This window comes from Cercospora beticola, chromosome 3, assembly GCF_033473495.1.
Source record: "Cercospora beticola chromosome 3, complete sequence".
NCBI classification, from domain to species: Eukaryota; Fungi; Ascomycota; class Dothideomycetes; order Mycosphaerellales; family Mycosphaerellaceae; genus Cercospora; species Cercospora beticola.
The window spans coordinates 1139623-1164734 of NC_088937.1; the positions used below are offsets into that span (position 1 = coordinate 1139623).

The 25112-nt window shown below is 54.0% G+C and overlaps 8 protein-coding genes across 8 annotated transcripts; 4 read left to right on the forward strand and 4 right to left on the reverse strand.

Annotated features, from left to right (window-relative positions):
• Positions 1-1786: 1786 nt before the first annotated feature.
• On the reverse strand, positions 1787-2623 carry RHO25_004397 (uncharacterized protein; the record flags this gene model as incomplete). Its single annotated transcript, XM_023595317.2, has 1 exon — positions 1787-2623. The coding sequence occupies one exon, from the start codon at positions 2621-2623 to the stop codon at positions 1787-1789; it is 837 nt and encodes a 278-aa protein (XP_023456533.1).
• A 1562-nt stretch (positions 2624-4185) lies between these two features.
• On the forward strand, positions 4186-6698 carry RHO25_004398 (uncharacterized protein; the record flags this gene model as incomplete). The annotated part of the gene is made up of 2 exons (XM_023595318.2): positions 4186-4559; positions 4769-6698. 2 exons carry the CDS (start codon positions 4186-4188, stop codon positions 6696-6698), a joined length of 2304 nt encoding a protein of 767 aa, XP_023456534.1.
• Positions 6699-6805: 107 nt separating this feature from the next.
• Positions 6806-9712, reverse strand: RHO25_004399 (uncharacterized protein; the record flags this gene model as incomplete). The annotated part of the gene is made up of 1 exon (XM_023595319.2): positions 6806-9712. The coding sequence occupies one exon, from the start codon at positions 9710-9712 to the stop codon at positions 6806-6808; it is 2907 nt and encodes a 968-aa protein (XP_023456527.1).
• Positions 9713-9961: 249 nt separating this feature from the next.
• RHO25_004400 (uncharacterized protein) lies at positions 9962-11461 on the forward strand (the record flags this gene model as incomplete). Its single annotated transcript, XM_023595320.2, has 1 exon — positions 9962-11461. The coding sequence occupies one exon, from the start codon at positions 9962-9964 to the stop codon at positions 11459-11461; it is 1500 nt and encodes a 499-aa protein (XP_023456528.1).
• A 2702-nt stretch (positions 11462-14163) lies between these two features.
• RHO25_004401 (uncharacterized protein) lies at positions 14164-16153 on the forward strand (the record flags this gene model as incomplete). The annotated part of the gene is made up of 2 exons (XM_023595321.2): positions 14164-14583; positions 14663-16153. 2 exons carry the CDS (start codon positions 14164-14166, stop codon positions 16151-16153), a joined length of 1911 nt encoding a protein of 636 aa, XP_023456529.1.
• An 859-nt stretch (positions 16154-17012) lies between these two features.
• RHO25_004402 (uncharacterized protein) lies at positions 17013-19622 on the reverse strand (the record flags this gene model as incomplete). The annotated part of the gene is made up of 1 exon (XM_023595322.2): positions 17013-19622. One exon carries the CDS (start codon positions 19620-19622, stop codon positions 17013-17015), a length of 2610 nt encoding a protein of 869 aa, XP_023456530.1.
• Positions 19623-21550: 1928 nt separating this feature from the next.
• On the forward strand, positions 21551-23446 carry RHO25_004403 (uncharacterized protein; the record flags this gene model as incomplete). Its single annotated transcript, XM_023595323.2, has 6 exons — positions 21551-21666; positions 21769-21941; positions 22006-22496; positions 22551-22794; positions 22843-23135; positions 23183-23446. The coding sequence occupies 6 exons, from the start codon at positions 21551-21553 to the stop codon at positions 23444-23446; spliced, it is 1581 nt and encodes a 526-aa protein (XP_023456535.1).
• A 536-nt stretch (positions 23447-23982) lies between these two features.
• On the reverse strand, positions 23983-24982 carry RHO25_004404 (uncharacterized protein; the record flags this gene model as incomplete). The annotated part of the gene is made up of 2 exons (XM_023595324.2): positions 23983-24899; positions 24952-24982. The coding sequence occupies 2 exons, from the start codon at positions 24980-24982 to the stop codon at positions 23983-23985; spliced, it is 948 nt and encodes a 315-aa protein (XP_023456536.1).
• Positions 24983-25112: the final 130 nt, after the last annotated feature.

Sequence of the window (25112 nt, forward strand, 5' to 3'; positions counted from 1 at the left end):
TCTGGCACTGAGAAGGACAGCACATCTGGATTCCTCTGAGTCACCACCACGAACTTCCCGCCTGAGTCTTGTGGATGCTTGCTGTGTCAGAAGACTTGAAGCATCATGTGCTCATTATTCAATGCTGCATACTATGATAGCGTTGGGCGTGGGCTAGAGGGCTTGGAGCCGATGTGTCGCCTCGCAAGAAATGAGGCTGCGTTCGGCGTGGCCCATTTACCAGATCCCCACTACTTGCGTAGAAGAGTGATGTAGAAGAATGTTACTTGGTAGCATAGCCGACCTCGGGGCAGTATGGAATTCAGCCACCATATGTGCTACGCTTCTGGATGCCATGATCATGATCAGATCCGCTCTTCACAAGCGGCCACACATCGGATGTACCTTATTCCCTATACCTGCAGCACATCTCACATGCTTGCTCCTGGCCAACTGACCTTACTCCACAATGATCATCCTCGACAGCAGCAGCTTGACCAGGCTCACCGCTGTCAAAGGTCTTACTCGTTACCAGCGACGTCTTGTTGCATTTGCCACAACAAAAGTCCTTTGAGCCGACGCCAGCCATATTATAGTTCTCACGCTCTGAATAATACAAACACTCATACACCTGCCCGCCTCACCATCACAACAAGCTTGCTTGCTTGCAAGCGCCTGAGTGGGGACCTCTCTCCTGGTGCTCGAGCTACAGCCTACGAGAGATCTCCCACCAAAATAGTAAGAGAAAAGAGCTCCAGGCTGACCGCGTCAAATCCCTCTTGGCACGCTCAACATCCGCAAGCTCACCACAAGATTTCCGGAAGGTGACCTTGTGTGGACTACAGTATGTACATCATTATGAAAGCGGATCCGCTGATGAGGCGTACAACTCGTCAGCTCCAGTCTCTCCAACGAAACGAAGCGGAATTTGCCGCCACTAACTACCTTCGCATACTCAACACCCGCAAGAAATAAAAGGACAAACTACTAGTCCATTAAAGTGGTGATGTTGCATCCGTGCCGAGACCACTCAAAAGTTGGAACTCTTCCACCTGCCCTTAGAAGACAACCACAGTACGACTTTGCGGAAGTTCGATCCTATATCTGTCTAGTTCGAGGAGCACTGGCCAGGAAGCTTGTCTCTTGGCTTTCGCGCGTGGCGGTTAATTGTCTGTCCAATCGGAGGGGGTTCTGCAGACACCAATGACAGTTGCGCTTATTGACGGGGCAAATCCTGCCGCCGCTGGCACTTTTTTGGCTCTGGCTTTTGGCTCTGACATGGTGGCTAGTTAGTCCGTCGGTGAAGAATGCATGCAGACAATGTGATCAAGTTTCGAAGGTCTAGATTTGCTACCCATGTCGATTGAAGAGAAAGATGGTATACGATAGTTAGTGGTGGTAACATTCGATTTCAGTAGAAACATATTCTATTACAGCGTGTGTTTGATTCATAGAAGCTAAATCATTCTTTGCTCCGTAGTAATTGATATAAATAATATACAATCTTCAAAGGCAAGTTGTCGCCTTGTTCATCATTTGCTCCCCGTTCATAAACGCCAGTGTTGGACAAAATTTGATCTATTGTGCATACTCGCCGTGGGGTATCACGCAGACCGCTTCAAAACGCTAAAATGCAGAAAGAATTGTTGCAAGCAAAGCTGTTGCTGCAGTAAAGAATTGAAACGCTTGAACGCATCATGTAGCCTTCCCAGTAATTCAAGGGGTAGTAATCAAATGAGGCCGTGAACTCCTCTTCCAGTTTCGTGTCGCGTGACGGAGCCGTGGTCGCTGAAGGTTGGTTCAGTACTCAAAAGGTACTCCATACCATGCCTCCCTCCGAACGAGCCATGCTGCCGATGCGAACATCGTCAGCCTGACGCATCTGGCCTGGGATGGGCATGGCAGTGCCTTGCGAGCTGTTTGTGGACTCCGAAATGGAACTCGCGCGGGAGTGGTATAGTTTTCTGACGATCTTGTATTCGTCATAGCAAGGATCGCATGCCTTGCTGAGGTGGCCTTCAGGATGAATGCGTGCATTCTGGTCGAGAGGGATCACCGATCGAACGTGGTTGTAGCACACGACATTGCCGCACCGTCGACAGTGATGTCTGCGAAAGATCCAGCCAAAGGTCTCCTTGCAGACAGAACAGCTCTTTGCAGACTCGTCAGGCTTCCAGTGTGCTGTCGTTGGCGTGCCTGTGACTGGTCCCATCTCTTCCAATGAAATGGTTTCGCTCGCAGCTCGGCTCAACCCTCGTCGCAAAGATTCATGATCGCTGTCGCTCGGGCCCAGTTGGAAGCGTGCGAAATCTGTCGCAGCCGGTGAATCGAGCTTGCCCGCATCGAAGCTGCTCTCGTTGCTCGCTGGTGGGGTGTCGGGCGCACGTGGCCGCCCGGGGATGTCGGTGGGTCGCGCAATCTTCTCGTTCGGGCGCAGTGCAGCTGGCACGTACAGCGGTTGACGGGGCTGACGCAGCTGGCGCACGTTCGCGTGATAGTTCGTAGGCGAGATGTTTTGTGAGGGTGGTGTCGTGGCTTGTCGACCACCAAAGGTGAACGCCTCGGGCGGCGATGGTCCGGCTGAGGGATTCATGTAATACTTGGAGTTGTTCGGTTGGGCAGTGATCGAAGTTGTTGCCATCATGGTGCGGTTCTAGACAGGCAGGCTGACAGCAGCACAATCGGCATCTGAATAGTGTCGAGTTGTTCGGGTGTTGGGGCAAGAGTTGCGGCAGCAAGAATCGGCGACCGAAGTGAAGACAATGGCCAGATCAACAATGGCAGGCAAGCTTGGGTGCTGCGCCAATATAGGCCGACCGAGCCCCGGGGATTTTGGTATCGAAGCGGTCTGGAGATAGCCTGAGGGTGACGGCGGAGGTGCAGCAAGGAACCAGATCTAGGTGTAGATCAGTTCCCAGGGACCAGGCGGCCGACGGGCGTGAGGGATACAGATAGGGAGTTTCGGGGAGTCTTCCTGGCCAGTGCCAACGTCTTGGTTATCAGCAAAGGAATGACGGGCAGACGGGAGTCGCATGGGAAGACGGCGGTGGGCGAGAGTGCAGATGGTATATCAGAGTACAGTCCAGTCCAGTAGCCCCGAAACCCTGCCAAAGCCAACGGTCCACGGCACCAAGCTTTGGCACACGGCCACGGCGGGCCCAACGCGATTACCTACAACAGGCAGGCTCTCGCGTGTGGCCACTCTGCGCCACTGCGACGCTCGAATGCTACCGCCAACCATTCGCCCGTGCAAATGGCCGAGCACTCGGCGCTGCTCTTTGCGCGTGATGCCTCTCCGCCCACCGCCACCTTCAGCACAGCAACGACGAGCAGCGCGCGGAGCTGTCACGGGCAGACTGTGGGAGCAGTGCTCGCCTCGCTGTGATACTTCGGCTGCTTTGGTGGGAGATTGACGCATTGCTGCACAACCTTGTTCCTTCCATTTTTTTGCCCCGCGCTGATTGGACATATCTGTCGTCCTTATCTTTGCTGCTCCCACAACGGCCTAGCGCGGGCGGGCGCGATATGCGGTAACCAGGATCATCACGTACCGACGCAAGCAGGGTTCGCTCGAGACTTGCTGAAACGAGAGACGTATTCCCCAGCGGCGACCTGCCATCGATAAAGCTAGCGTCCGGCGATTCGCTCGTCCGATGTGTCTCTGATCTCCACGGCGCAACGATGCCGCCACACGTGAAGCAGCATTGGAGTTGTTTGTCGAACGTGTAGAGTCCTCGTTTTGAACATGTCGCAAAGTTCGTGGTTGTCAGCCTCGATGCGCGCACATGCTGGTCGTATACGTCTTACAGGGTCCCTCTCACACGCCGAGTCGCCGACGAAGATGGAGTCGGCCGTCCTGCCGAGGCATCCCCCCAGCAGCAGCCTGGACTTGTATAATAAACGTCGTAGTCACATCGCCCCAGTTGCGGCCGGAAGAGGGCTATACATATTCATCAATCTGTTGTACTGCACATTCGCTACTGCCATCGCTACCGGACGAGTTGTTGGAGGCCGTAGAACGAAGCTGTACCCGGGCTGACACGGCATCGCGCGCCGCTGCGAATCTGTGATCTTTGATCACTGATCGGGATTCTGATACGACTGCCACCCCTCCAGCACCTCACCTCTTGGAAATCCGAGACCGGGCAATACGGGCCGACCACTGCCTGCCTGTCTGCGTGACTTTAGGCTTCGGAAGATAAGAACATGTCCGCAGAAGACACAACATACAATGTGGCCGACACCCCTCTGCCGCCAGCGCCCAAAGAAGACCCCTTGAGCTCCGAGCAATGGAGGATTTTGTCTGCCGTCGCGGACACAGTAGTGCCGGCACTCACCCGCGGTCTAAAGGGCACCGACCGTCTGCTACAGCATCCGCTGCGCGAGGAAATATACGATGCTGCCGGCAAACGCATCAGAGCTCTCGCAAAATTTAACGACGGCGATGAGACGGCGGAGCGCTACCTCAGCGAGAGCGCTGCCGCTCATCCGCTGTTCAAGGACATGATCACCCGAATGGTTGCATGCAATATGAGCGATACAGCCAAGAATGGGCTATTATTCATTCTTACCGCCCTGAAGTAAGGATTTCTCCACTCTTAGTTTCGCTTCGTGGTGATGAACGTCGCATTACCCGTTTCGGCCACTATGGCCGCGGTCGGGAGGCTCCTTCTGCACAAGCAAAGAACGACGAGGCTCATCCGATCGAAGTCCGATGTTCTGCCTCCCCCAATAACGGCGCTTCTTTTTATTGAATAGACGTCAGCTGACGCAAACTTCTCTTCTCTAGTACGCGAGCCGGTGCATTGCTGCTCACGGGCCACACGACGCCTTTCTACGGCCTACCAGTCCGCGATCGCGAGAAGGTCATCCTCGGATGGGGTCAGTCTCGTATACCACTGCTACGCGGCTTGAGCAGATCATTCACTGCGCTGTTTCGTGTCATATGGTTGAGAACATCTCCGACACTTGAAGCAGTACTGGGCTACCCGAGGGCTCCTGTGTATGCGCAAGCCGCACCGATTGGATATGGTTTCCATTTCCTCCAGATTCCCCCAAGCACTTCAGCTGAAGCCGAAGTGATCGAGACAGATGTGCTCATTGTAGGCAGTGGTTGCGGAGGCGCGGTCGCAGCAAAGACCTTGGCCGAAGCGGGCCAAAAGGTGCTTGTTGTCGAGAAGCAGTACTACTGGACTCCTGAACACTTCCCCATGGGTGAACGTGAAGCCGGTCAACACTTGTTCGGCAATGGAGGCGTAATCCTTTCCGACGACTCCAGTATTAGTGTTGTAACAGGGACAGCCTGGGGAGGCGGAGGCACAGTCAACTGGAGCGCTTCACTGCAACCTCAGGGGTTCGTGCGAAGAGAGTGGGCTCAAAAGTTCGGCCTCACTCACTTCACAGGCTCTGCTTTCCAGGCGGATCTGGACGCCGTGTGCGATCGTATGGGCGTGAGCACAAATAACATCACTCACAACAAGGGCAATCTGGCACTGCTAGAAGGCGCCAGGAAACTCGGATGGAGCGCCAAAGCTGTAGCACAGAACACCGGAGGCGAAGTCCATCACGACGGATTCTGCACAAGAGGATGTCGTACTTGCGGCAAGAAAGGGCCAACTGTGACCTTTTTACCTGATGCTGCCGATGCCGGTGCTACCTTCTTGGAAGGCTTTGAGGTGAGTCAGATTCTATTTGATGAGAAAGACGCAACTCTGGCTACGGGCGTCAAAGGTATCTGGACCTCGCGCGATGGCATGGGCGGCCTTGCAGGCGAAGACCGAACACGTCGCGAAGTGATCATCAAGGCCAAACGCACAATCATCTCCGGCGGATCAGTGTACACGCCTATCCTGCTGCAGAAGTCCGGTCTGAGCAACAAGCACATCGGCCGGCATCTCCATTTACACCCAGTAAACATGGTCGCCGCGGTCTGGGACGAAGACGTCCGCCCCTGGGAAGGACCCATTCTCTCAACCGTCGTCAACGAATTCGAGAACATCGACGGAGACGGCTACGGTGCCAAACTCGAATGCACAACCATGCTGCCCAGCTCCTTCCTCCCTCTCTTCGAATGGCAAGGAGGTCTCGACTTCAAAGAATTCACCGTCAAAATGCGACGCATGACAGGCTACATATCTCTCGCCCGTGATCGCTACGGTGGAAGAATCTATCCCGACGCCAAAGACGGAAGATGTCATATCCAATATACTCCCAACGCATACGATCAAAAACACATCTTGGAAGGCGTCGTCCGTCTCGCCGAAATTTTGTACGTGGAAGGCGCAAGAGAAATCTACGCCGCCGTACCAAATATTGGACCTTTCGTGCGTCCATCAGCAGATGCAGATTCTAAAGTCTCTATGCACGCCAACGCGAGTCCTTCGGTCACGGATCCTGCTTTCGCTGCTTGGATTGCCAAAGTTCGATCGAATGGTTTTCCTTCACCTGGAACAGGCTTCTTCTCTGCTCATCAAATGGGTTCGTGTAGGATGGGCACTTCACCGAAGAATAGTGTCGTCGATTACAGAGGACGGGTATGGGGTACGCAGAATTTGTACATTGCAGATGCTTCGGTGTTCCCGTCTGCAAGTGGTGTCAACCCGATGATCACGAATATGGGAATTGCGAGAGGTATTGCCAGGGGTATCGCCGAAGAGGCTGATCGGGAGAATGTTGACCGTTTCAACGCTGTTAACACTGGAGTGAAAGCCAGGTTGTAGGGAACGAGATGGATCTGCAAATTCTGGGAACAGAAGCAGGCTAATGTAGTTTCTTTCGGACAATGTTGTACAAATAGACTCCATAGAGCCCGTACACATATATATCATTATGATAATACACCTCCCCTCCGCCTCGCATATTCTTGTTCAGCTCTCAACAAAGGACTACCAACAGGGCGATCCTTCCTGAAATCATCCCTATTGACATAGCCCTCATCCTGCAAGATTCCAGTCGAGTGAATAAAATCCCAGAATTCCGTCAAACCAGTCTTCGAAATTCTTCCCACTTGATCTCTCATCACGAGTCTCGACTCGTCAACCAGTGTTCTGAGTTTACTCCACATTTGTCGATCAGCATAAACGCGAGCGACACTCTCTCGCGCTTTCCAGCCTGGTTTCTTGCCCGAAGCTCGACATGCGCGCATGAACTCTTCCATGGGACCAACACCAAGCAAGTGATGGTTACGAGCATAGCCTTCAATCATTCGGTCGAAGAATACCACGTCAATGTTGGCCATAAAGCCTTGGCCCTGATCTTTCACTTGACGCCATAGGTTCTCGATCGCAGAGAAGTCGGGTTGTGGTTGACGAGCGAAGTAATAAGTCATCAGGATCGTGTAGATGTGTGCTGTGGGTTTGTGGCCATTCGAAGTCATGTGAGCGAAGACTGCGGCTGCGGCGGTGTCGTTGCCATAGTGTTTCAGCAGGCGGTCAATGATCATCGCGTAGCCCATGGAGTTGATGCCTGGTAAGCCGCTGTCTTTGTCCGCAAGCGCATCTATAAACCCGATGATCTTGGCTTCTTGAGCGTCTTTGGAAAGGTTATCAAGGAATCCCTCTTCGAACAAGGAAGTCAGGAGTACTGTCCACGTGGTGGTGTCTGCTTGAATGCCCCGTTGTTGCATCTGACGGAGCACAGCAAGAGCGTCGTCGGCGCGCTTTCCCTGCATGGAGATACTGATGAGGGTGTTAAAGGTAGCGAGATCGGGCTCGATGCCAAAGGATCGTCCCCATGTGAAGACTTTTGGCACTTCCTCTGGCCTGACTGCAGCCAGTGCCGCCATCGCAGCGTTCATGATTTCCAGATTCGGTCGAGGCACGCCATCAACAGGTCCTGGGAACTTGCTCAGCAGCTCAGTAAGCAGGTTTTTGCTTCCAGCAAGCTGTTTTTGGAGGACTGGATCGGATGCTGCTTTAGCCTTGGCCGCGGCGAACCATTCCCTGCCCATTTCGCTCAATGCCTGCATGCCCACCTTCACGTTCCTGAGCTTTAGCAGTGCAAAGATACGTATGGACCAGGTATACTCGTCAGGTTGTAAGCCGGCCTGGCGCATTCTGTGGAAGAAGGCCTCCATCCCTTGTACGTCTCGCGCATTTTGCGCACCTCGCATCATGGCAGTGTATGTCTTCGTAGTGGGCTTGATGCCAAGCCGAAGCATGTGATGCCAGATCTCTACGGCTGTCTTGGTATCTCGCAAGGAGAGAGACGCCAGCAGCATATGCTCGTACAAGTCTAAGGGCAATGGCTCGCTGTCCTTGTGCTCCTCCGAATATCTATAGACCTCATTCACGATCCTGGGAATATTTGCCACATTCTGGTTCTGCATTGCGCGCACAAGCCTGTCCATTTGACGATATGCGAACTGCTCGGCTTTTGATCTAGCAGGCACAGCTGTGTGGCCATTGTCCAGAGCGACCGCGCCGCCAGTGGAGGGATCATGGCTACTAGCAGGAGTGGACAGCTCAGAATCGAGCACATGAGCTGGCTCCTGGGTCACTGCAGTGTCTCGAGCCTCTCTATTCTCCAGTGCTGCCGATAATGACGCTGTGCTGCAACCTACGCGTTCGAGCATGTCTTTGATGTGGTCGCTAATCTCCACATCCTCTTTCGAAATTAGCGCTCTCTCCAACAACGACGGCACGCGAGGAGGGCCTGCCATCTGCAGAATGGCTTTGAGTAACTTTGCCAGCGCGGCATACGGGGCGCGTGTTGCTAGAGATACAGTAGTACCGTCGGTGGACTTGTGTTCCGTGCCCCTGAGCAAGTCCAAAGTCACCAGAGCAGCACTCGCAAAGTCCGAGCGCGAAGGGTCGTGGTTTTTGGCAGCATTCCACGATGGTCGTGCCTCTGGGAGCAGAACGTATAGCATATTCTCGAATGCGGTATCGGACGCCCGATCCTGCCAGGAGCTGAAGACAGTGGCAGATGGAAGAAAAGTCCAGTCATCCGTGGCATAGGCCACAGAAGCGATGGCTTGCAGCTTTCCCTCGGTGAAGACGTCGCCAAACGACTTGCGGGTCAAGTGTCCACCAATGCACAATCGCCAGATACCCATGAGCTCATCTATGCCTCTACGAAGTCCCTGCTCGTGTTGCTCGGCACCTTTCGCACGGAGATGCAACAATCCCCTTGCTATCTGCCAGATCAGGGGCCGGTAGTACAGGGCCTTCGTCACGTAGGCATTGTGGAGCAGCAGCATCATTTGATATGGCGTCGGGCCTGGCGGGGCTGGATTCGGTGTGTGTAAGCTTTGCAGCCATTGTTCAGTGGCTCGATGCAGCAGTACGGCGAAGGTGCGCGATACATTGGTGATGTTCAACCAGGCTCCTCGCATACGCGGCACTTTGTTGCGGTACACCTGATCCAGGCGCTGCAGAGCATTCCATGTCGCCAGCAAGTCGGGGCCCTTAGAGCAGCGAAGCAGTTCGTCCACGAGCACTTGAGTCTCGGGCGGCAATGGGCGAGCCTCTGTTACGACTGCAGAAGAGACGGGTCGTCGTATGCTTCGTTGTCCTCTCTCCGCTGGCTGCTGGAGCTGATTGAGGAGCTGCTCTGGCCGCAGCTCCCTCCGCGAGTATCGTCCCGAGCCTGATGGGACATCGCGGCGTTGCGTGCGCTCTTCTGCCCGGCCAAACGTACTTTGTGATAGCGCTCGCAGCGCCGTCGATCGGAGGCGACCGCTCTGCGCAGAAACGGCGAGGCGACAGGTGCTGCAGACGTAGGGGATGGACATGTCGTCCGCAGCAACAGAGCTCCTTCGCGCGCAGCTCGACTTTCCACCAGCGGACTCCCGAGCTCGCCGCCGGACCCAATTCCCCAATGGCCGACCCGCATCTTTCACGTGTCAGACGCCGATCCCGCGCACGCGTCACTTTCCCGTCTGGTTGCTTGCCAAAATGTTCGTCATTGCCATTGCGTTTGCCTGCGCTGCGCAGGAACGTAGAGCTCGCTGCCCTTGAGCTGCGTGTCGCCTCATACCACCATGACCACTCTGCAGCCTCGCGCGCCGTACAGCGAAGCAGACCTCGCAAAGCTGTACCCGGCCAATCTGCAGCTGCAACAAGTCCAGATTCTCCTCCGCCATGGTGAACGCACACCCGTCTCAGCTCGCTTCCAGAACGCAGGTCTGCATGCAACTTGGCCATACTGTCGCACCGCCAACCAATTGGCGACAACTATTCTGGCCGCCGATGGCTCGTGGGATACTCTGCAATGGAAGCAAAGATTGGAGACGTTTGGCTCGGCGGACACGCCCAAGCTAGCGGCAGGTCCAAAGGGAGAGATCGATGCGGTGTGTCAACTGGGACAGCTCACAGACAGAGGCAGAGAGACGACACTCGCACTGGGTCAGCGGATACGAACGCTCTATGTGAATCAACTCGGCTTCCTGCCGAGCTTCTTGGACGAACAGAACAAGTCAAAGATCAGTCTGCGAGCGACGCCGATACCAAGAGCATTGGAAAGCGTGCAACAGGCTTTCGTTGGCCTCTATCCTCCAGCCTCTCGCTCTCCTGGTCTGCTTCCTCTGCCCATCGTGCGACGAGCAATCCAGGATGAGACTCTCTTCCCCAACGAAAGCGGGTGCAAGCGGTTTGCAGAACTCGCACACCAGTTTGCAGACCGTGCAGCCAAGCTGTGGAATGATACAGAAGAGATGGATTATACCAACAAGAAGATCGGGAAATGGATGCCCGAAGAGAGCCCCAAAGTGCAAGTGGATTCCCATCCTCGTCTTTCAGGTGTCATGGACTCCATCAATGCCACTTTGGCGCATGGTCCAAACACGAGGCTGCCTGCTGAGTTTTATGACGACAAAGTGCGCTCTCACGTCGATCGAATTTGCGTGGAAGAATGGTTTGCCGGGTACCAGGAGAGTACAGAGTACAGGAAGCTAGGCATTGGCGGCCTTATCGGAGATCTCACCCAACGCATGGTCGAACACACTATAGGCACACCTAAGGAGGGTCAGGACGAGCCGCTCAACTTCAGCATGGCAGGCTGCCACGATACCACCATTGCCTCTGCTCTAGCTGCCCTTGGGGGCTTCGACCACCGGAACGATAAGTGGCCCAACTTCACATCAAATATCGCGTTTGAGTTGTTCAAGTCCAGAGATGCTCCTGCGACCCCTACAGGGCGAAGTAGCTCATCCTGGCTATCGTCACTCTTCTCATCGAAGTCCTCAGAGTCTGCCACGCGAGAACCGTTGCAAACGATGCCTCAAGCGACCAAACAGAAGCTCGAGGGCCATTATGTTCGTCTACGCTACAACGATAAGCCCATTGCTCTTCCATTCTGCAAAGCGCCAGGGAGACATTTGGAGGGAGATGAGACGTTTTGCACTCTGACTGCGTTCAAAGAAGCAGCAGATCTTGTCACGCCGAAGGATTGGAAGACCGAATGCAAGAGCAACCTTGGTACTACCGCTTTCCCGTCACAAATCGAGCCGCCGCCAGGAGTGTCGTCACAACAGAATCTATGAGGATCTCGTCGACAGATGATGTAGCAGTATGTGCTGAAGCATAGCAGAGCAAAAACAGACGCATGAATAGAGGATAAAGGCAGCATAAACAGCATAAACAGCATAGATGAAGAGTAGAAAGTCCGGCAGTGTTCCCCTACGGCCGACTTCTGAGACGCCGGAACTTGCAAGCTGCCTTCAATCACCAGATAGTCTTCCAGAGAAGGCATGCAACGGATGTCCTGGTCACTCATTCGCCGTGTCAATTTCGCCATTCAATGGATCAATGTCTCTCTGCGACATTGTTCATATTCGGGGTTAGGCATTGCCTAATTCAACACATCCCTACAAGCAATAATTGATGAGCCGCAGTCCAGATTCCAGACCTCGCTCGGGAGGAAGAGCCCTCGATTGCCCAGTCTCGTACTGCGAATTGTCGGACATTATGTGATGACTTATATGCCATGCTCTCGATCTCTCGCGTATTTTGCTATCGTGAGGTTTGAGCGAATCAAGCTTAGCAGATGAGTGGTGAGTTAGGATCCAGATCCGTGTCTCGCATCCCCCTTTCCGTCTCGCGGCGTTGAACGCGGTCAGCTTGGTAGGAAGTGTCTAGCGTACGAAGTGGTGTTACTAGGCAGCGAGCACCGCAGTTAATGAGGACGCCAACAGTAAGACAATATCTGGGCGGTGAAACTAGCAGTTTGCCAAGTAATTATCAATCAGTAAGCGATCCAGGACAGAAGTGCAGGGATAAGGCTTCCGAGGAGTTTCTGTGGACGGCTCGAATGTCGAACATTGGGAATGGTTCGGCTGCATGGCCGGTAAGTGATGTTGTGCATTTCGCATGGATCGAGCAGAAGTTAATCTCGTATTTTCTCCGAGTGAGGGAGCGAAATGTCGTCAATGTCAGCGCGTGTGAATGGTGGAATTTCGTATAACGAATGACCGAATCACAGCGAGGAGGGAAGAAGGCTGTGCTTGTGATCCTGGTCTAGGTATCCTTACATTCGGCACGAAGTGGATTAGGGCCTTCGAAACAGTTGCGAGAGTTCCGAAATGGGATGCACATCCGGTCTCGGTTCGAGGAATCTGGACATTCGATTCCAAAACTCTATTGACTTCAACAGATCGAACCTTGAAGTGTCGTTCCTGCCGCGTGGTCACGAATGTCAATGATGCTGATGAAGTGAAGTCGTCGTATGCTCTTGCCTTTACGGCCGCCACACCGCGCGTTCTTGCTAGAAATGGGCGGCCGTTGTGGTTGGCTTGCGCGAAGGATGCAAGGGCCCGCGACCAAGCACTTTGTTCGCCGTTGCCATGCGAGTCTTGGCCGACATATTGCACAATTCTTCGATGAGTCTCGGTGATTGTCATCAACTAATTCCCTCAAACGCTCTCGACCTGGGCGAGCACGCCTTGTTATTATTGGAATGCGTACACCGCGAGATTGGCCCATGGTGTGAAAACTCCGCCGTCGACGATGCAATGTCGCTGGCCGCCGGGAGTCGGCAGATGGCTAAACGAACCATTAGTGCAGGAGCAGAGCGGCGTGGCAGTAGCGGAGGCGGCGTGGAAGGATGCACTCGCAGGCCAGGCGCACGATTTCCGCCCTGTTCCTTGGTCGTCACACAGCACCTCGTGTCTCGTGCACCGCATGCGCAGAGTCCGGCCACGCACAACGAGCACAAACAGCGCCAGCAACGCGCGCATCCGCACGAAATGGGCGAATTGCGCGGTCACGCGATTTGACTTTGCGTGCACGACGGATCGCTGAAACGACACGATGGCTCTGCGAACAGCACACCGTCTGCCAACTGCGCAACACGTCGCCGCCCGCTCGAAGGTTCACCAAAATGCGTCATCCGCCCCCCGTCGGACCAGCATACAGCCAACGGGGCCACGCCGTCGAAGGCCCCAAAAACAACTCCCGCGTGGACTTCCAGAGGCGGTCTAGTCAGGTACCAGACGCAACGCGGCTACACAGGCCAATCGGCTGCGCCGTGCGCATACAATCACGATTCGGGCAGATCTCCATCACCTGCTTGCACGAACCAGATGCGAAAGACATTGCACCGTTGTGATGAGACCATTCCACTGCCTTCGTCGCAGCCTCTGTCGCGCGGTGTCTAGAGGGCGCTCTCGCACCACCGCCGCGCTGGTCGGCACATTGCGACGCGAGTTACGACAGCGGCGTCGCCCGTCAGCCCTCCCCTGAGAGGCGCACACCGTCAGTTCCGGCGTGAATCAAGCCTTGGTCCGCGCATGAGCCCCTAGTCAGCAATCTATGGATACGATAGGCCGGTCTGCACAACTTGCGCGAATGGGCCGGCAGAGATTGCCTGCCAACTCAGGCCCCCACTGGATATCCATGCGGATCGCAATTTATGATTTCTGGGCCACTCACACCTGCCGGGACAAGCTTCGTGTGGATCTGCTACACACGCAGGATGCTGTTTCGGGCGTCGAACGGTTGCTGGTTACTGAGGCCGTCGCTACGCCTAGCGGAACGCCAGTCCACCCTGTCAGACTTCATATGCTCACCTTCCCCAGCGTCCTATTCAACTCCTTCATCTGCCTTCTGACAGCTTTCTTTTGGAGATTCGTTCGTCGCCTTTTTGCTTTCGAGCAGCTTACACTCTTTCATTGCAGTCACTCACTAACGATCACTCCGTGGTCACTTACATTCTTTTCTTAATTTTTAACAATACGAGTGCTTCAAAATGATGAAGAACATCGCCCTTATGGGCCTTGCCTCCGTGGCAATGGCCGCCGCTCCACCATCGTACGGTGCTGAGCCGGTGAACCCTCCACCTGCCTATGGCGTTCCAAGCAGCAGCTCGACTGCGACCACACCGAACTCGCCGGTCGCTCCAAGCAGCAGCCACCCTGCTCCTCCGCCATATGGAGTTCCAAGCAGCTCGACCGCGACCACACCAAATTCGCCCGTCAAGCCAAGCAGCAGCAGCCACCCTGCTCCTCCACCATACTTGGTCCAGAGCAGCAGCACTGCTACCACACCAAACTCTCCAGTCAAGCCAACTACCAGCAGCATTCCTGCTCCTCCACCATATGGCGACAAGAGCTCTTCTTCTTCCACTGCTACCACTCCAAGCTCGCCAAACCAGCCTACCGACACTACTGTAAGTAAAGTGATAGGTGGAAGCCCTGGTCCAGCCATCACATGTGAGAAAGTGACTATTGCTTACACCTATTGATTAGTGCACTGAGGAGCTTACTACCCTCGTGTCCTCGTCGACCCACCCAGGCTACCCAGTCACCACGAGCGTCAGCAAGCCAGTCTCGTCCGGTACCACACCAAACGGTCCATACCCACCAAAGAGCACCGAGACCAAGCCTGTCTCCTCCGGCACCACACCGAACAGCCCATACCCACCAAAGAGCAGTGAGACGAAGCCAGCGACTTACCCAGTTTCGTCGGGCACCACTCCAAGCTCTCCACAACCACCAAAGAGCACTGAGACCGATTGCGAGGAGAGCACCACCCCAGGCAAGCCAACTCAGCCAGCAACTTACGCTGTGCCACCTCCGGAGTCCAAGTCTACCGGCACAACTCCTGGCAGCCCTGAGAACCCGAAGACTTACCCAGCTCCTCCTCCATATGGTGGCAAGTCCTCCACTGTTTCCGTGCCAAGCAAGCCAGAGACCACTGCTCCAGCCCAACCACCAAAGGAGCACACTACCATCACGAGCAAGATCTACACAACCAAGACTCTCTATCAAACTACCGTGATCACCCTCAGCAACACTGTTATCACCAAGACTTTTGCTCAGTCGACCACCGTCGTGCCACAGCCTCCAGCTGGCACTTCGCCATCCAGCCCAAACCAGCCCCCAACTTATGGCAAGCCTCCGGCTGGCGAGCAGCCAAAGCCATCGAGCCCATCATCTCCTGAGCAGCCTGGCACTCTCCCACCATCTGGACCAAAGACCCACACCGAGACCAAGACCGTTTTTGTCACTCTGCCCTGCGACCAGTGCGTGCAGACCAAGACTCTCGTCCCAGTCCCACCTCCAGCTGCCACCACACCAACTACCCCAGGCTCTCCAGGCCAGTACCCTCCTGCCGGCGAGCAGCCAAAGCCTTCTACTCCGTCTTCGCCAAACTCTCCTCCTAGCTACGGTCAGCCTCCGGCCGGCGAGCAGCCAAAGCCATCCACACCGTCTTCGCCAAACTCTCCTCCTAGCTATGGCCAGCCTCCGGCCGGCGAGCAGCCAAAGCCATCCACACCGTCTTCTCCAAACTCGCCTCCAAGCTACGGTCAACCTCCTGCCGGCGAGCAGCCATCGAGCCCATCGGGCCCTCAGCCAACCTCCGCTTGCCCTGCTCCAGGTTCGACCGACAGCCAGGGAAGGTACTCTTGCAACCCAGCTCACGCATACCCAACGGGCCAGACTTGCAAGATGACTGATGGATGCTACTACCTTGAGTACCCAAAGAACACTCCTCCAACCTACTCTCCTCCTCAGCCATCCACTCCTAGCAGCCCAGAGCAGCCTGGTAACAACCCACCTTCTTATGGCCAGCCACCAAAATACGCGGGCGGAAACGGCACTACCCCTTACGGCCCAACTGGCACTGGCTCTGTTACTAAGCCATCTACCCCTATCGCCTACACTGGCTCAGCCTCTGCTGCTAAGCCAGTCATCGGTTTGATGGCCGGTATTGCTGCCCTTGTCGCTTTCGCATAAGCGCATGATTCTATGAACGCTTAGAACGACGGGTCATTTGCTGTACATCTTCAAGCGAAGCGAATGTCAACTATCACCGATGGGAACTATTCTAGGACCTAATAGAAGAATCCTCCATAATGCATGTTGCGATCGAACAAATGCAGTGGAGAGAGCTATATGGAAATCGGCAATTTTTACTTTTAACGACATGACGGGTCTCTGTTGGTTCACGTTCAGCTGCGAGTTGTCTTTTCCTGCGCTCGTCGGCGGTCATGGACTGACTGCAATCTCTTTGGATAGTTGTTGCTCTTTGAAATTATCTTTCATGTTCATAATTTTCACTATAGATCTCACGCTGTCCGCGCTTCTGCATATGGAGTGATATTTTGACTGACTTGCTCGCCTACTTCCAACTTTCCATTTGGTCCCAGCAATGGCTGATCACGTCACTTATCAGCTGGTCTTAGTCGGCACGATGAAAAGTGGACTTGAATGAAATTGCGTGTTTCACAGTACGGCACATGCTTGCTGGGCTTTTCTCGGCTTCCGATCGGTCCCATTTTCGTCACATTTCTTGTTCCGTGATGACAGCGTTAGCCTGCGAATCATTGAAACAGGTGTGATTTTGAACTGCCGTGTAGCTGATGTCAGATCATTCGAATAGTTCTTGATGAGAATGAATTTCAGATGCCGTTCATAGTTCTTTGAGCCCCGCGACGAATCGCCAATTCAGTGAACAAATTGCAAGTTCATGATCAGTCGTAGGTTCATCAGATCTAACTACACGTTACCGCAAAATGCCTACTCATCGATGTCTGTGAAGACGATCCTTCTGTTTGGTTCATCTCGGTTCGTTCTTATGCATGTTTCGTCAAAGTCATACTGTTCCCATCCCAAGGCCTTTCCTTCCCGCGCTGATGATTGCATTGAGGCATTTTCCAACAGCCTCTAGATCACCTAATAATGTTACATGTCCTCGTTCCGAACTCACGATTCCTCCGCGTGCGACGCGATAGCCTTTGGGAGCCATGGCGGCTTTGGCTAGAACGACTCCGTCTCCGCTGGCGAATGCGAGCTCGTCATATGAGTCGGCGTGTCTGATGCCTTCTCTTCCGTCGATTTTGGCGCCTACTACGGTTGGTGTGCTTCTGCCGTAGATGACGGCAATTGGTGGATATGCATTGGTCTTGTCGTGTTCGGGGTTGTATGCAAGCTCTTCTTTGAATTTCTTCACGCTTGCCAATGTTCTTGTAAGGTAAGCAATTGCTTTCTCACGTGGTATTGTGACTGCCGTCCGCACGGAAGGCACATCTGTTGTGTTAGAGGCCCCGCCTTTGTCGATGTTTCCATTCGCCATCGCCACATCGCTGCTCTGTCCACCATTTTCCATCGTGTCTGGTACTTCTGCGCCTCCCACGCTAGTGATTTTCGCCAAATCGGCAGAACTCTTGCTGCTCTTCCGCCCAGGCATAGGAAAATTTGGGAGCGCACTCGCGACCGAGCTCATGTAACCAGCAATGCCTGTGGGCTTTGGCGTTTGTGATAGAGGTGGCAGAGGTCGGCCAACGCATGGCGAGAGACGGCCGTCGATCCAGGTCTGGGGATCGAAGAAGTCTACTGGGTACTCCTCTTTTGTGTTCTTGTCAACGAAACATCTCCCATCGAGTGGAAGCAACGCGAAGCTGGTACGGATCGTAAAGTTGACTTGTGCTGTTAATACGCGATCGCTCAACAGCACTTCATCACCATTTCTGAGAGGCCCAAGAATGTTGACGCAAGTTTGGGGTACGCCAGCGTACACAACTCCGCGGAACAGCTCTGGACGCTGATTCACAGCATGTCTCGTGATGAGCCCTCCGAGCGAGTGTGCGATAACCGTAGCTCCCCTGGCTTCCTTCGGTACACCAGGCTGATTACACGGCAGTCCCTCGAGAGACTTGATAAGTTGCCTGGATAGATAAGCAGGATGTAGCCGCCAATCATACCCGTAGTCGTGCACTCTCAGCAGACCCCTGCGAGCGTTCTCGCATGCTCGGAGACGTTTGAACAATCGCCTCGAAATGTCAACAGGTCCGATGTGAGTCAGCATGCCACCTGGGATGACTTTCTCTGTAGCTTTCTCATCTGCGTCTTCCTCTAACCCCACCTCTAAGTCCACCTTACGAAGGTTAAGACCAACTTTTATCGGTACCCATAGCTGTCGATGTGGTGGCTCGGCAGATCGCAGTATGCTACCTCTATACCCGCCGAGAACTACCACATCACCGTCAAGTTGCTCGAGGGCACGATGGAAGTGGGGATGGCTTGTGGCTTTGTCGACTCCAGCATCAGCGATTGCAGCCCGGGCAGAAGTATATGGTTGTCGAGTTATGGGGTCTACCGGCCTTGATTTGGACTGGTAATGCTGACTGTAGCTATATCGCTGACTAGACTTCGATGTCGCCGAGTCTGACCTTTCCCGAGTGAAGAAGTCAGGTGTCAGATTGGAGACGTTGATCGAGGATATGGACGATATTGATGGCATGCTGATTCTGGAATCTGCCAAACTGTCTTTGATCGCTTTGAGTCGACTATTGACCTGCTCAGACACATGCTCGAAGCGACTATCATCGCCAAGACTGGAGGCTGTGGACAATGTTCTCTGTGTTACGAGTGAGGTATCTGAAGTGCTTCTGCGCAATATTTCAGGGGGTCTCGTAGGCGTATGCTTCAACTGCAGATTGCTTGGTAAATCTCCCAATTGGTTTCGATCGTCGTCGGCGCCCGCTTCCGGCACATGTGCGCGACTTGATGCGGGGCGTCGCCCAGTTGGAGTTCGACTCCGCGACTCTGGTATGTCTGGTGTGCTAGAACGAGTCCATGCACCTAGCGTAGACCGTCGTTTAGAAGCAGGAGAACTCGACCTCTCGGTTTTATCGCCTTCCTGCGAGAAAATCGATGCAATGGAGCCTTTCTTCGAGAATGTCGGCAGGCCAGCGAATAGCGACTTTGACCCGCTCTCGGGGCCTGATGAAGCTCTACGCCTGACAAACGAGAATCCATCGCGGAGGATCGACTTTGTTAGACTAGGTCTCTCTTTCTCTGGCTGCGTAAAGCCAGCCCTCCAGGGAGAGGGCGGTGCAAATGCTGGCCCATCATTCAAACCTGGAGGTGTCTGGCCATACTTGCCATCCGAAGGATCTACTTCGTCCGGCGACTCAGCAATAGGTGGCGTGTCGTTGTCAAAGGCACCATCGAAATAGCCGCCGGTTTGCAGGGCCGCAGCTTTAACAGCGGCCGGCGTTGTAGGCGATATCAGTCGCGACTGTTCCCGTCCGATGCTGACACCGATCGCACCCCGGACATCATTCTCAGGCTCTGGATCGTGACCAGGAGACTCGTCCTCGGAAGAGGTTGCGTTGTTGTCAGCAAGGAGAGTGTTGTATTGGATGCTCTCCAGCGCTCGAGATCGTCGCGCGGGCTGCTGGATTTGCTGGACTGCACTCATGTTGAATCCACGTCCAAAGAGCCTTCATAGAAACACAGTTCGAGTTTCGGGATCACAAGAACTTCCAAGCAGTCCAAGTTATTTCTTGTTGGACGTGCCGATCCTCAAATCGGGAGCGGCGCAAGGATTCGGGCGAGGCTGTGCCATGGAAGATGCATCTCTGCGCGGTCGAAGCAGATCCTTCTCGTCATTCCTTCGGCAGCAGGATGCAGCAGCAGGAGCGGAGGAAGTAAAGTGGTGGACGGTTGGGTGGATGGCCGCTAGAACTAATCATGTCATCACTGCTTGCATAAAATTCCCGGACGTAGAATCTAGCCTGCACACTGGGTCTGCCGGACACCCGTGGCCCTGTTTGGGCCAGGATCCGCGGAAGTCGCGATTGGAGCGGACAGATCGTCCGTTGCCTGCCCCGTGTCAGCACTTCTGCAGACGGTCAAGGCGAGACCGTTCCCAAACTCGGCGATTGTAGAAGGCGCCGTGGTGTCATAGTCATCAGACAGTCTGGACATTTGATGCTTTCGATGCTGGCACGAGCCCAGCAACCAGCTCCACACATGCATGAACGAATACGCTCGTACCTGCCATCGGCTCCGAAATTTCGCAAATACGCAAATACGCAGGCGTGCGCACGGTGTGCTATCTCTGAACAGCAAGCTAAAGACAGCTACGGCCTCCGCCCACGCGAGCGGCATATTCAAAGTCCGGATGCCGAATCCGTCACAGGCAGCGCAGCTGAGGTTATCGGTGCAATCGGTCTCACAGTGTCATAGGCTCAGGGCTCTCGCGACAACATCACAGGTGTCAAGTGTTAAGGTGTCAATTACCTAACTACATAGGACTTTGCTGAGCTGCCCGTGATGCTCTCACATCGACCAAGGCCTTTTGCGGTCTCCAACTCTGGGTCACGCAGTCTCGAAGCCTATTTCTGGGTGAAAAAGCCAGACTGTGCCTCGAAATTGACCCGTTCATGATCAATCGATGCCTGTGATCGCTGTTGTGCTTGAGCCTGTGCAGAGAGATGAAGACAGGAGGCGCGGTGGACAGCCTCGCAGCATCTCGACCTCTCAGCTCCGAGTGTCCAAACAGCTTCGCGCGTATGTGTCCATTTCTCCAGCCAATACAAAATCCTGCACTATTGACGTGTCCTGCCCCAGGCGCTATGCTGCTGCCATTGGCCCCCTCTTCTACCACGCCCTGCCAACCAAGCCTGTGCAGCTGGAAGAGAGGACGAGTCAAGGCGTTCAGACTTGCAATATCTGTTCTTATGTGGCGCTGTCTGTCGAGCTCCTGAGAGTGTGTTGCATAGCAATGTACACGTCCTGTAGAGACGCTCGCCTGGAGCCAGGCACTGAAGACTAGTCGTGCGGTAGATAAGGATTCAGCCCAGGATCCGCGGACCGCTTGCAGGCCTCGTAGAACCGTGAAATGAGTTGCTGCTCGTGCAACCTGCTGCGTGGTGTCTTTATCGGCGCATGATGATTGATGCTGACGCGTATGAGACCTGCTCGCAGCAGTTCAGACGAAACCAAAAACAAAGCAAGCAAGAAGCCGCATCGACATGCCCTTCTTGGCGAATCTTGGCCGATGCTTAGCTGCTCCGCATTTCGCACTGTCATAAAAACGTGCACCAGCGATACTTGATAGGCAACGCTTCCTCCTTACTCCTCACTCCGGCAATCATATCTGCACGCCATGTGCAGCCATTGGAGGGCAAGCACGCTTGTTCCTACTGATTTGGGACCAGCGTGATAGCTCCTCTCAGGTACGACCGGCTGAGCCCACGGCAAGATCGCCACGTGCGAGTACTCTCAAATGGCGCCAGCATCTGGTCTCCTCCATCATGCCATGACCTGGTATATGCCCTGAGAGCAACAAGTTCATCAAATACCCAATATTCGAAGGATACCTCAGTCTCTACAGCAATCGAAATGGTCACGCGACAGAAGAGTGTCATTACGGACGACGCGCACCTTGCGGCGCTGGGTGTAAAGCAAGAGCTAAAGAGGAACTTCTCTCCACTCTCTATGCTTGGGTTGGCCTTCGCGTAAGTGAAAGAATCTTGGTCGCCTGCATGGCGGGCGATGTCCTGTTCTGCCGGAACAATGTAAAGCTCGTGTGAAAAATACATGCTTACAGGTCCTCGAAGAATCCTAAACTCATGGACTGCCTTATCTACATCAATGTCGCTGGCACTGCCATCCGGAGGACCGACCAGTGTAATTTGGGGTCTGGTCACAGCTGGATTCTTCAACCTCTGCTTGGCGGCATCACTCGCAGAGTTTCTCAGCGCGTATCCAACTGCAGGAGGACAGTACCACTGTAAGCAGCACTTCTTGAGAAGCCAGCAGTGTGATGAACAAAGGCTGACTTGACCTTTCTGCAGGGGTACACATCATCTCCTGGCATCAATGGAAGCCGCTTCTCTCCTGGATCACTGGTTGGATCAACGTCTTTGGCTGGATGGCTCTGACGGCAACGGGCGGTCTCCTCGGAAGTCAGATCATCATCGGCATCATCGCAATCTACGATACGACCTACGAAGCACAGAGATGGCATCAATTCCTTATCTACATGGGCTACACGATCGTCGCCACACTATTGAATGCGTTTGGTAATTCGCTTCTTCCCCTCATCAATAAGGCCGCCATTATGTGGAGCATCACCGGATTTGTTGTGATTTGCATCACAGTTTTGGCGTGTGCCTCGCCAGACTACAACTCTGGAGATCTTGTGTACCGAACATTCTTGAACGAGACCGGATGGCCAGATGGAATCGCTTGGATGCTCGGTCTCCTACAAGGCACTCTCGGTCTGACTGGCTACGATGCCACTGCGCACATGGTCGAAGAGATTCCCAACGCAGTTGTCGAGGCTGTAAGCAATCGGCCTTGGCCACAATTTAGTGGTATCTGCTAACATGCGAGGCAGCCTAAAATTCTGATCTATTGCGTGGCAATCGGGACATTCACCGGCTTTGTATTCCTCTCCTGCTTGCTCTTTGTGGCGGGAGATCTCACGGATGTCATTTCTTCACCAGCCGGACCACTCAATCAGATTCTCTACAACGCTACAGGCAGTCGAGCAGGCATGGTCTGTCTGCTGATGTTTCCGCTGATATGTTTGCTTTTCGCCACGACTGCGATCATGACAACCTCGTCAAGAATGACATATGGTGAGTTCTGTAACACTGCCGATTCATGATTCATGCTGACATCCGCAGCTTTCGCTCGCGATGGCGGCCTGCCTTTTTCACGGTACTTGGCCCGCGTCCACAAGAGGCTCGACGTGCCATTGGAAGCACTTGGTCTTACAACAGCGGTTGTCACGATATTCGGTCTGATCTTCTTGGGCTCAACAAGCGCGTTCAATGCAATTGTCAGTGCGTCTGTTGTTGCACTGGGGGTGTCGTACGGCATACCCATCACGATCAATTGCCTACGAGGCCGAAAGCAACTTCCCCCAACCCGAACGTTTGTTCTACCAGAATGGCTCGGCTGGACAGTCAATCTTATGGTATGTGAATCTCAGGCCTACCCACGAGGAAAAGCTGACGCCAGCAGGGAATTGCATTTGTCCTCGTCACCACCGTTCTGTTCGTCTTCCCACCCGAGCTTCCAGTGACTGGCAGCAACATGAACTACTGCATTGTCGCGTTCGCTGTAGTCTTCATCATCAGCGTCGTTCAGTGGTTCGTGGACGGCGCGAAGAACTATTCCGGACCGAAGCCAGATCTTACTCTGGTCGCGATGGACACGTCAGATTCGATTCCTGAGCACGACGCACTTGGCTCCTCAGCACTCAAAGACAAAAGACTGAGCGTCTGAAGCAGAGGTACGTACTTCTCCTGTCTACTTCCCCATCACGCTGTTATGATTATACACCAAGGGTTTACTCGAATCATGATGAGAGTTTACAATTTACAATTACAATTGTTCCTAATGACACAGCACAAAACTACCCTCTTGCGTTCTACTTGCATTTCTGCGATGATTTGGACATGTGCTGACAGTTCGCGTTACAGGTGGCCCTCATAGTTAGCAAGACAGAAAATGTGAAATAGCCTGTGCAAGAATGGATTATACGCCTTGACTTCATTTTGAAACTCTGTTCCACTGTTCTGTAGCACGGTGTTTGCTTGTCTACCAGACTCTAATTTTGTTTCTCGAGGCTCTGCTGGAGTCCTTCGTTGTCGTTACATCGGCAACTGCTACTCCCTCCAACAACGGATACCTGACAACCGACGCGGGGTTGGCTAGAACCTCAGTGAAGCATGAACATAGGCTCCGCCATTCCGATGTGCTCTTTTGCCAGCGCACATGGTCCGAACGACATTTCCAGATGTCAGACTGATTCGGATGTCCTACATAGTCTGATCGGCGGTCGTAGCTATCCTCTTGCCAATACGACAGCGGAATTGAGATCCATAGTTGCCAGCAATACCCACAACGACCTTGAATCCTACCGAATGCGAACTGACCCGGTCAAGGATCATATCGATCAGCTCTTGGGGTAGATCTTGACCAGCCACTTTGAGCACTATCATGCGGCTGTACTGCACCTCGTGCACGGAGCGCAGAGCCACGCCAGCAGAGGGTAGCAGAATCTGGTTTGGCCCATCAAAAGTGCTTTTGTCGGTGGGCGCAGCCAAGTGACCGGAAAACATGCTGAAGATGCGGAGGGAACGAAGCATGACGGACGACCAATCGAAGGTGTCGACCTGACTCGCTTTGAACTTCAGGTTCCAGTGTCGACAGATGATCTGGGTGAGTGTCCGGTCGGCGCTCTTGATGTAGCGTCCTGCCCGACCACTATCGCGGTTGAGCTGACGCCAAATTTTCTGGGTATCTTGTTCCTTGGCCCAGAGTTGGGCGAGCTTCTCAAGTGCCGCAAACAGCATCTCGACAGCAGAGATGGTTTCGCTAGGAAAAGCGGCAAGAATCTTGATGGCCTCGAAGACATGAAGGCCGCATCCGTTCCATTCAGTCAAGATATCGCTTGTCAAGCGTCGGGCCTCTTGCACATCGCTGGTTTCTCTGAGGCGTCGAAGACGAGCGCGACGTTGCGACTTCGGGAGTTTCTTGGTCGAAGTAGCGATTTGCACGATTGCACTTGATGTATCGCTTTGATCCTGCGTTGCGATGGCTGTGTCGGGATGTGCTGGAACGCCCAATACAGCGTTGACCTTGCCACGGTGGGCGAACTGACGCTCGAAAACCTTCAATGTCGCAAGCAAGACAGGCCTGGTGTTGTTGACGAGCTTCTCGGTGCCTGGGTCGACTTGAAAAGCAGATCAGCGGCGGTTACTGTAATGGGCGAGCTGGGTACTCACTAGGGGGATCATACACGACCGTTGCGGCCATGATGCTGCAGAATAGTGGCCGTCCGATAGACGAAGCGAAGGATGTCGATGACAAGGTGAAGTGAGAATGATACCGGACGTTAGTCACGTTCGGCTCACGTCCCTGCGTTGACCGTTGGAGAGGCAGGTGC